Source organism: Nerophis ophidion, linkage group LG10 (genome assembly GCF_033978795.1).
Source record: "Nerophis ophidion isolate RoL-2023_Sa linkage group LG10, RoL_Noph_v1.0, whole genome shotgun sequence".
NCBI classification, from domain to species: Eukaryota; Metazoa; Chordata; class Actinopteri; order Syngnathiformes; family Syngnathidae; genus Nerophis; species Nerophis ophidion.
The window spans coordinates 12,207,799-12,219,885 of record NC_084620.1 but is presented as its reverse complement, the minus strand read 5'-3'; the positions used below and the strand labels follow the sequence as shown (position 1 = coordinate 12,219,885).

Sequence of the window (12,087 nt, the reverse complement as noted above, 5' to 3'; positions counted from 1 at the left end):
GCGGATCTATTATAGCGTTGTAAAGCAATATTGGTACTGGTTTGTTTCCTTTAGCGGCGTAGAATATTGACATACCGAATAAAAACGTGTAGTTTATGGAATTTTAGCAAACACATGCTCAGTATGAGTGCAATGGTGAACATGCATGAATTAAGTCAATATTTTTAGTATCGTGGACGTGTGAACATGTCGAGGGGTTGGGTACTGGAATTTTTGACTCTCGACTCCCTCCGTGAACGTCTCTCCGCCGCCATGTTGTCCCCTCCTTCGTCACGTAGACCGCCTCTTTCCCTGCCTCTCTGTCTTTTCACTTGTCGGACGCCACGGTGAAGTGTAGACCCAAGCATTTGCTTTTCTGGGGGTGGGAAAAGCAGAAGTCTTCCTCTCTACCCAAGGAAGATCCTCTTCGAGACCACTTTGACTGAGACCCGTGACATTTCATCTGCCTTTTATCGCCGCCGCCTTGCGAGCTCAGTATGGATCCAATGACTCAGTCCGCCCAGATCTCGTCGTCACAGGGCTTGGGAGATGGACAAAATTCTGCTTCGAAGGAATCAAAGCCAACCGGTGAGACATAATTTTTAAACCCGTTGTATTCTGACACCAATCTCTTTTATTTTTTTAGCGATGTCTATTGTTGGACTAACGTATGTGTTGTCGTCGAGCCTACAAAAGCCGTTGCGCTTTTATTTTTGTCTGTCGAACAGTGCGTGGCCATTGTATGGCTTTTATTGACTACATATTTGACAAAATACAACACTAATATGTCAGTATTCAGACACATTGTGTGTAATTCTTGCCAATGTGTGTTACTGTTTGCAACAGTACAAGCTTGCATGCAGCTTGCACGCAGTTCACTTAATTAGCGTAACCGTAATGCTTACAATAGTAGCGACCCAAAAAATGAATAACAATCATCCAATCGTAATGCACGTTTTGATGACATTTTTGTTTTGGGCGTGTGTCTAATTGAGGTGTGTGGCATGCACTGCAGATGAGTTACAGCGCAAGTGCCAATAAAGGCGGCATCTCTTAAAGCCACAGCTATCTAGATGTGTCATGAGTGATGACACTCCCACAACAAGATCCTTTCATTAGGAGAAATTGTCTCTGTTGAGCGAGGATGAAGTAAAGGATGATCAAATAGTTGTTGGTAGTCTACGAGTACTTATTGTTTAGAGGGGCATTTTCATTATTGCTCGAACATCCTTTTAATTTCACGTTTGATGTTTTTGTGTTTTGGAAAGGCTAAAAACTATTCCAAATGTGGTTATAGAAGTCAGCTACACTTGCTTGGGTGTGGCCTGTAATGCCTCATTCTACTGTAGCTCATATATTATAGTTGGTCAGAATTTAGGAACTGACCAGTTTTAATTGTATTTATTTACTACTTTTACAATTATAAACATATTTACTATGTTCATTTAATGCATTCATCATTTGTGTTTGATTGTATTTAGATATGTCAAAATGTAATTTGAATTAATGTTTTATTTATTTTTCTACCTTGATGGCCATGTGTCAGGTAGTATTCCTTTACTCGTAATATGATCCTCCTTTACAAGCAGCTGCCATCCTTCATGGCTCAGCTGTTCCACCAGGAGATACCCGTGCACAATCTATTTTAATTAGGGATGTACAGAAATGAAATTTATTTGCTGCAACACAAAGAGGAAACTTAGACCGAAACACCAAAATAAATTATTATGACTATTATTACCATTGCTTTTATTATAGCTATGACTGCATACTAACCTGCCTAAAATCAAGGCATTGCAATTGCTTGAATTAATATTAATCATTCAAAGAGTAGAATAATCACACAATTATGGTATTACAACAATATAAAACAAAAATGATAATGTACAGGCCAAATACTGAATGACGCTTCAGAGTCTTCGGGGATGTACTTTTCTTTTCTTGCGATCAGAATGTTTGGATTTCAGGTGATTAGACCCGACGTGGAGAACGTCTTTGCAGAAGATCCCTCTCTTGGTATTTCCACATTGCACATTGTCAGATATTAAAGTATGCCCACACTGCATACATGTTGCCTTCACTCCAGATAATTGCATGTTTCCTGCTTACATTACAACATCCGGTTTCAGCATTGTTGTTCCGGTGAGAAGTGTTTAGCCAAAAATTTGCTGCATTTCTAATTTTAATTAAAGGTGCAATAGAGAAAAGCGTCTGTATGTTAAAAGCTGTGCCAATTGTTTTCCTTGAATGTCTCTGAATGACAATGGCTTTAATCCAGGAAAGCTGACTGAACAAAGCTGCGCCGTTCCAACACGGCTGAATGAATCTCTTCAAAACAGTTTTGAAGACCCTCCCTCGCATTCTCATTGGGGATTATTCCAAAATGCTGCTTTTCACTTGTCATTTACAACATAAGGCACCACCAAGCTAAACATATTCCCATTCTAGCACTTCTAGACTACATTGTGCATACTTATATTCATATTGTTTCTTTATTATATGACCTAGCAATTGCATCATGAATAGGAACAAGCTCATTTGACTGGACGTGGCCACTGATGAGCGACGCCAGTCACAGAGGAAGTGGCACACTTTAAAATGAGGACCTCATTTCTCCAACAGCTTTGCATCACCAGAGGAAGTTTGGTACAAATTACATCTTTTATGAGACTGTGTGCAATCTTAGGAGAAAACTGCTCGCATGAAAGCTCATAGTATGGTTGGGTGCAATAGCAATTACAATATGGTTTTAGCACAGAGGTGTCCAAAGTCTGGCTCGGGAGACCATTTACAACTCACAGGTGTGTTTTATTGGTGTAATGTAAAAATTGAATTAACTTTGACATGCATTAGAATATTATGAAGAATGATTTGGGAATGTCTTTGAGTTGGAGCAGAATCAATCTAAACTATGCCATGCAATGTTACACTTGTTAATGGCATGTGAGTTTAAGTATCCCAGATTACTTTTGACTAATTTAATGCAAATATAGATACCATTATGTAATAATATGCAGGGTTTTTACTGCATCAGTGGAATGCTGTTGCACAAGCACCGCCTATAGAGGCAACTGATCAATTGGATATAGACAGGTGCCAGAATTTGACGTTCTTTCAGCCTCCTGCTTTTCATACTTGGCTTGTTAGGTTCCCCCTTCTCTTTCCTGTAATACTTCTCCATCCTGTTTTGAGCACGTCACTGAGGTCACAGACGCAGTCAAAGAGACCTCAGTGGGAGAGCAAGCTAGTTGATAACTGTCCCACAAGTTTAAGAATAGTGGCCATGGATGTTCAATTTTCACAGTTTATCTTGCAGGTGTGGTATATAAGACGGTAAACTGCCTTATGAGCTCTAAACAAGGAATGCTGCTCCACAAGGGTGGAGCAACCCCAACCTGCAGATCCTGTACCACGTCCACATGCTACACACCCCTGAGTCAATGTGACACACACACACACACATTCCTCGCAACAAAAAGAAAAATAATTAATGTCCACTCCAACTGACGTGCTTATGGAACGGCAACCTGACTCTGGATTAAAAAAAATATTGTCTCGAAAGCCCCCACCCCCGTCTCCCCCCAAAAAATTCCATGCACCCTTGATGACTCCACATGTATAGTCTAGTCACATTTAGGTTGACTTCTCATTTGTCTTTTTAGCTATAAACTTCAATTTCATCACCAGTTACGCCATTTAAAAATATATTTTAGTTTGCTAAAAGGCCAGTAAGATTTAGCCTAACTTCCCTCCTTTGTCGTCAGATTTGAAACATTTAAAGGTCAATTTTGTCACAAGTTACATCATGAAAGAACCGTGTAATTTGCTGATCAGCGGTGCAAATTCCCCATTCAAGAGGGGAATAATTGATTACTGTCATTTTTGCTTTCTAGAAAGTTATACTTGATGTTTAAAGTTGTCTGTGTAGCTGTTAAACCGCAACACAGGGAATGTAGTTCACGTAATATTGCTGTGTCATGCATTGCACCACGAGGCAGAAACAGTAAGTCAGTGTTGTAAAGTGTGGTCTGTTTTGGTTAGGGTTCAACCTGCATGGTAAATGTTGTGATACTATGGTAGTTTTGTAGCACATAAAGTTGAATAAGTAGTAAGTTTGCATAATTAAGTGCTTATTTGAATGCTTTTGTCATACAGTACACTGAACAGGAGTTAATTTTTTTCATTTTTTCCCAGATTCCTTTCTTACCTCTTCGCCTGTATCTCTCATTCAGTCTTCACAAGGCAAGTGTTTGCTTCTCGTAAGACTGCTCGCCTGCTTTCCGTTTTTCTGCTCAGCTGCTCTTCTCCATCCCTCTTTCTGGTAGTCATCTCTTGCTCCTCACAGGCCAGTAGAACTACATAATATACCCCAGCAGAACTACATAATATACCCCTAAAGCTTGCTTTTTAGTTCTACCCATCCTTCTTTGCAAGACATTTGTCATGAAATGCTTGTCACAAGTTTGAGTCCGGCATGAAACATCATGTGAGATGAAAAATCGTACAAAAAAAGGTTTCCTTGCGCCAACAAGCGATCACATGAATTGGAACCTTTTTTTTTTCAAACTACAAGATAGAGACGGGTGGGCCTCTACAGCTGCTGGTAGCCTGATCTGTTTTTTCTTTATCGCCTGCGAGTGAGCATTATTGAGGTCAGCCACAGTGACTGCAGGTTTAAGATAATCCTGAGATTGGCACCTTATTTTAAGAAAGCAAGACAAGTTCACGTTCTTTGCCCAGATGTAGGAATCTAAATATGGTTCAGGTTGGTGTCCCATGAGGGGCTAGATTGGGCCCACCTTCCTTCTGACCCAGTATCTTAACTCACCATAATCAGACCCAGCAGCAAAGGGGCCTCAGGAGAAGATGAGTGACACTGATGTAATCAGCTACTGCCCAGTGCCCGTCCACTAGTTAGCTGCTTGTGGCTTTGTGCACATCTTTGCTTTAGCCATTAAGACGACATTACGTTTTTTTCCATTCTTCTTTTGCTTATTGTCATGGGTTAGTGCTGTATTTAGTAGTTATGCTAGAATAGACCTATAAGGTGTTTATCCTAATACTTATCGATTACACAATCATTGCATGTTTTCACTTCATGTTAAATCAACTTTGTGTTAATTTTAAGTATAGGTTGATTGGCAACACTAAAATTGGCCCTAGTGTGTGAATGTGAGTGTGAATGTTGTCTGCCTATCTGTGTTGGCCCTGCGATGAGGTGGCGACTTGTCCAAGGTGTACCCCGCCTCCCACCCAAATGCAGCTGAGATAGGCTCCAGCGACCCCAAAAGGGACAAGCGGTAGAAAATGGATGGATGGATACTTGGGAGTATGTCAACAGTAAAACATCTGGTAACATCTCAATAGTTTATCTACATGAATGCAGTTGTATCTCTAGACTGGCACAATATTATTATGTTTAGTTGGGTGCAAATAATTGGGTCAAATGTGCAAAATTTAACAATGGATGAATTGATTTGATCATGTTTTAAAGCAACTGAGGCAAAAGGGAGGCAGCGCTAGGTTGCAACCAGCAGAGGATGGGACATAAGTTTAATTGGTGCTGTGATGCAGCTTGTGCCTATAAGATTTGTAATGCCAGTCTCATCCATTGAATTAATTTAATTTAATTAGCGCGAGGAAATATTGTGTCGAAAACAATACACAAAAATGTGCTACAACTAAATTAGTTTTATGAAATACTATAATCATGTACAGCAGACCTATTCAACTGGCGGCCCGCCAAAGCTTTTAATTTGGCCTGCTGAACATTACCGTGAAACCATTCAAACTAGGGTTGATCACGTATGAAGCACACTTGCCACCGTGCAAGAGGCAACAGTGAGGCATATATGTCCCAATAAAGCAGCAGTTGGGTGAGTAGAAGACTACTGAAAAATGGCACCATTGATCCTTAAAAATCGAAATAAAATGGTTACTGACTGAACAACACAGTTTAAATGTTCTGCCCCACTGCTAGAGTCATTGTTTTCGGTCATACCTTTAAAGCGGCGGACACACTGTTCCAGATCAACAATAACGATAGAAATCCACACGTGTAAGCTTCATCGCGAAACTTGGTCAGATCTTTGTAACTACATATTGTGCATCAATATATTTAGTTTTTTTTGTACTGAAATTGATGACTTCATGGTCTCTTTTGTATTTGTTGTCGTGTCTGAGTAACTCTCACTGGCAATCAAATCTTTTTTTAATATACACAGAGCTAAATTTGACCACTAGAAGGTTTAAATGTGTTGAGCCACAATCATGTTTGCTGTGGAAGTTTAATTTCCATATGTGTATTGCTGGGGGTGGGTGATATGGACGAAAAAGTACATCTCGATATATTTTTACTTAAACTCGATATTCGATATAGGGCTGGGCGATATGGCCTTTCTTTAATATTACAATATTTTTAGGCCATATCGCGATATACGATATATATCTCAGTATTTTGCCTTAGCCTTGAATGAACACTTGATACATATAAACACAGCAGGATGATGATTCTGTGTGTCTACATTAAAAAATTATTGTTCATACTGCATTAATATATGCTCATTTTAAACTTTCATGCAGAGAGGGAAATCACAACTAAGTCAATTTACTAAAACTTAATTATTAAAGTTATTAGCAGGTGACTTTTCAAATGATGCTACATATTATCAGTAATGCCACTTTGGTAGCAACGCTTGTGCCCCACACTTGACAAATTAAAGTTGTCTATTCGACATATTCCCGCTTGAAGCTGAAGCACCGCCAGACGATGGACCCCGTGCTGTTTTTCTTGGGAATTAATTCTTTATTTGTTACCAGATTTGCACCTTCGCAACACTCCACTAGCATCACGGCTAACGTTGGCCACACTGCTACTTCTCTGCTGGGCGAGGGCGTATACGTTTGTGACGTATGACGTGACAGTATGTGACATATGTAAGAAGGCGGGCTTGTTTTAAGTCTCTGTGAGAAGGAGACACAAGAAGGAGTGGGAAGAGCCTGTAGTATAATGCCCGCAGCTAAAAACAAATGCATGAGAACGTATACTCGAATATTATGATATAGTCATTTTCTGTATCGCACAGAGACAAACCCGTGATATATCGCGTGTATCGATATATCACCCAGCCCTAATTCGATATATATCTCGATATATTTTCCGGTGAAAGTATAAATATAAAGATATTCATTTTCGAGCTTGTGATTCACTGAAATTTCACTGAATGACAACTGTACTGTAAACAGTCAGTGGCACTTTTATTACCCGTTAGTCAAGATGGGTATTAACATCACAGAAAATAAACTGTTTAAGTAGCACAGAATTACATAACATAAATAAAATACAACAATATTATTTCTACGTAAAATAAATAACATAGCTGTGCAATTAATACAAAATGTATCAAACTTAGATGAAAAAATAAATTTGCCGTCAGGCACTATTTCAGTGGTTCTCAACCTTTTTTCAGTCATGTACCCCTGTAAAAAATGTTTTAATTCAAGTACCCCCTAATCAGAGCAAAGCATTTTTGGTTGAAAAAAAGAGATACGGAAGTAAAATACAGCACTATGTCATCAGTTTCTGATTTATTAAATTGTATAACAGTGCAAAATATTGCTCATTTGTAGTGGTCTTTCTTGAACTATTTGGAAAAAAATATATAAAAATTACTAAAAACTTGTTGAAAAATAAACAAGTGATTCAATTATACAGTGGGGCAAAAAAGTATTTAGTCAGCCACCGATTGTGCAAGTTCTCCCACTTAAAATGATGACAGAGGTATGTAATTTTCATCATAGGTACACTTCAACTGTGAGAGACAGAATGTAAAAAAAATCCAGGAATTCACATTGTATGAATTTAAAAGAATTTATTTGTAAATTATGGTGGAAAATAAGTATTTGGTCAACCATTCAAAGCTCTCACTGATGGAAGCAGGTTTTGGTTCAAAATCTCACGATACATGGCCCCATTATTCTTTCCTTAACATGGACCAATCCTCCTGTCCCCTAAGCAGAAAAACAGCCCCAAAGCATGATGTTTCCACCCTCATGCTTCACAGTAGGTGTGGTGTTCTTGGGATGCAACTCAGTATTCTTCTTCCTCCAAACACGACAAGTTGAGTTTATACCAAAAAGTTCTATTTTGGTTTCATCTGACCACTTGACGTTCTCCCAATCCTCTGCTGTATCATCCATGTATCCATTTCGGCATAAACTCAACTCGTCGTGTTTGGAGGAAGAAGAATACTGAGTTGCATCCCAAGAACACCACACCTACTGTGAAGCATGGGTGTGGAAACATCATGCTTTGGGGCTGTTTTTCTGCTAAGGGGACAGGACGATTGATCCGTGTTAAGGAAAGAATGAATGGGGCCATGTATCGTGAGATTTTGCGCCAAAACCTCCTTTCATCAGTGAGAGCTTTGAATGGTTAACCAAATACTTATTTTCCACCATAATTTAAAAATAAATTCTTTAAAATTCCTACAACGTGAATTCCTGGATTTTTTTTTCACATTCTGTCTCTCACAGTTAAAGTGTACCTATGATGAAAATTACAGACCTCTGTCATCATTTTAAGTGGGAGAACTTGCACAATCGGTGGCTGACTAAATACTTTTTTGCCCCACTGTAAATAAAGATTTCTACACATAGAAGTAATCAATCAATCAATCAATGTTTATTTATATAGCCCCAAATCACAAATGTCTCAAAGGACTGCACAAATCATTACGACTACAACATCCTCGGAAGAACCCACAAAAGGGCAAGGAAAACTCACACCCAGTGGGCAGGGAGAATTCACATTCAGTGGGACGCCAGCGACAATGCTGACTATGAGAAACCTTGGAGAGGACCTCAGATGTGGGCAACCCCCCCCCTCTAGGGGACCGAAAGCAATGGATGTCGAGCGGGTCTAACATGATACTGTGAAAGTTCAATCCATAGTGGCTCCAAGACAGCAGTGAGAGTCCCGTCCACAGGAAACCATCTCAAGCGGATCAGCAGCGTAGAGATGTCCCCAACCGATACAGGCGAGCGGTCCATCCTGGGTCCCGACGAGCGGTCCATCCTGGGTCTCGACTCTGGACAGTCAGTACTTCATCCATGGTCATCGGACCGGACCCCCTCCACAAGGGAGGGGGGGACATAGGAGAAAGAAAAGAAGCGGCAGATCAACTGGTCTAAAAAGGAGGTCTATTTAAAGGCTAGAGTATACAGATGAGTTTTAAGATGAGACTTAAATGCTTCTACTGAGGTAGCATCTCGAACTGTTACCGGGAGGGCATTCCAGAGTACTGGAGCCCGAACGGAAAACGCTCTATAGCCCGCAGACTTTTTTTGAGCTCTAGGAATCACTAATAAGCCGGAGTCTTTTGAACGCAGATTTCTTGCCGGGACATACGGTACAATACAATCGGCAAGATAGGCTGGAGCTAGACCGTGTAGTATTTTATACGTAAGTAGTAAAACCTTAAAGTCACATCTTAAGTGCACAGGAAGCCAGTGCAGGTGAGCCAGTACAGGCGTAATATGATCAAACTTTCTTGTTCTTGTCAAAAGTCTAGCAGCCGCATTTTGTACCAACTGTAATCTTTTAATGCTAGACATTGGGAGACCCGAAAATAATACGTTACAGTAATCGAGACGAGACGTAACAAACGCATGGATAATGATCTCGGCGTCTTTAGTGGACAAAATGGAGCGAATTTTAGCGATATTACGGAGATGAAAGAAGGCCGTTTTAGTAACGCTTTTAATGTGTGACTCAAAGGAGAGAGTTGGGTCGAAGATAATACCCAGATTTTTTACAGAGTCACCTTGTTTTATTATTTGGTTGTCAAATGTTAAAGTTGTATTATTAAATAGAGGTCGGTGTCTAGCAGGACCGATAATCAGCATTTCCGTTTTTTTGGCATTAAGTTGCAAAAAGTTAGCGGACATCCATTGTTTAATTTCATTAAGACACGCTTCCAACTGACTACAGTCCGGCGTGTTGGTCAGCTTTAGGGGCATGTAAAGTTGGGTGTCATCAGCATAACAGTGAAAGCTAATACCGTATTTGCGTATGACGTCACCTAGCGGCAGCATGTAGATGCTGAAGAGTACAGGGCTAAGGACCGAACCCTGGGGAACTCCACACGTTACCTTAACATAGTCCGAGGTCACACTGTTATAGGAGACGCACTGCATCCTATCAGTAAGATAAGAGTTAAACCATGACAGGGCTGAGTCTGAAATACCAATTCGTATTTTGATACGCTCTAATAAAATATTATGATCGACGGTATCATCAACTTAAAGTGCCCTCTTTGGGGATTGTAATAGAGATCCATCTGGATTCATGAACTTAATTCTAAACATTTCTCCACAAAAAAAGAAATCTTTAACATCAATATTTATGGAACATGTCCACAAAAAATCCAGCTGTCAACACTGAATATTGCATTGTTGTATTTTTTTTCATCGTTTATGAACTTACTTTCATATTTTGTTGAAACTTACATTCATATTTTGTTGAAGTATTATTCAATACATATATTTATAAAGGAATTTTAAATTGTTGTTATTTTTTTAGAATATTTAAAAAAAATCTCATGTACCCCTTGGCATACCTTCAAGTACCCCCAGGGGTATGCGTACCCCCATTTGAGAACCACTGCACGATTTAATTCCCAGTCGACGATGTAATTGACTGTCACAAATGAACAGTTCTGGTCAGCGCGAAGTAAGTGACTTGACCTAATTGTGCGGCTATGATCTTCCTCACTTAGACATTAATTTTTGGCAACATTTCTCGTGCGAAATATGCCCTGTTTGGCAACTCAAGAACAGTTTTGATTTGGGCTTATATGGTAAACAACTCAAATTAGTGTTTTATCCAGACTCATACATTAGTCCAAATGTGGCCAAGTAGACACATTGTGGGTTTCCTGGTCGTCATCTACATTGCTAAAAGAAAAATCTAAAGAAGAGAATCCCTCTGCCATGTTCCACTAGTTTTTTTAATATATAAATCACTCGCTTGAATATTCCCTCTTTCTTTTCTCCGACTCTCTCGTCATCATTGGGATATCTTTTGTGTTTCCTTTCCTGGTTTGATGACCCGCCCTATCTTGCCTATGATTGGCCTGTTCCTAAGGTTTTGCCATAATCTCAACCAATCGTGACTCATCATAGTAAACAACCATACGTGCACGTCTTGGAAGGAGGAAGGGGAGGGGTTTAGTAGACCATAGAGTTTGACAAGGAACACAACAAATAGGCGGTGTTTTGTCATTTTAACGTGAAATAGATTATAATGATATTACAATATTTTCTTATCTTGTTTAAGAATATATCTATCTCTTACAAACTCGATCTATCGCCCAGCCCTAAGTATTGTGTAAACATCTTTAGTTTGTGTGAATGTATTAACCTAAACATTCTATTTTGTAAAATACACTTTCGACGTTATACTTTTGTAATGTTTGTTTTATGTTTATAATTTCAGTCTTGCAAACTTCAATGAGGTGAGAAGTGTAAATAAAATTGAGAAAGGAAAATAATTCAAAAGGAACATTAATCCTTCAAAAGCTTCTGTTTCTTAATGCTGTTAAGTATTTTTCTAGCTGCACATGCTTGAATTGGTAGCATGGGCAGAATAATAATTTTATTGACGGTGCAGTGTGAAAGGCGATATTTTTACTTTGCAATTAACAGTCTCAAAGGAATATAACCCGCGGATGCACTTTCTGACAAACCATCCAAATTTTGATTTCCGGCCTCTGAGCTCTTAGGTTCTTGAAACTGCGGCCCTCTTCATTATGTACTTGAATAGCCCTGATGTATAGCATTTTCAATGGAGAGTGGACTTCTACAGTTTCTCCTTTAAGGTGCTTCTCCATCTTTTGTATAAATGTACGCAGTTTAGAATTCTTTATCATGCCATTGGCTGGCGTTCTTGACTCATTCTGCTTCGGTATGGTGCAGACTCACTCAGCTCCTCTCCAACAGTTTTTGCCAAGCTGAATACTTTCTCTTTTCTGTAATTTAATAAATATATACTGTTCTTCTTAGCACTCTTCTTTACTTTTACTATCTCCGTTCCCATAGTTGGAAAAT

General features: G+C 39.3%; 1 protein-coding gene across 3 annotated transcripts in view; it reads left to right on the top strand.

Annotated features, from left to right (window-relative positions):
- The first annotated feature begins 250 nt into the window (after positions 1-250).
- rtn3 (reticulon 3) overlaps positions 251-12,087 on the top strand; it is a 30,707-nt gene continuing 18,870 nt past the window's right edge. The window contains exons 1-2 of one of the 3 annotated variants that reach the window (XM_061912392.1): positions 251-567; positions 4,174-4,221. In XM_061912392.1, coding sequence (XP_061768376.1) covers positions 477-567; positions 4,174-4,221 — 139 coding nt within the window. In that variant the 5' untranslated portion in view covers positions 251-476. The remainder of the gene's footprint in view (positions 568-4,173; positions 4,222-12,087) is intronic. The other 2 variants (XM_061912390.1, XM_061912391.1) reach the window with 2 other exon arrangements.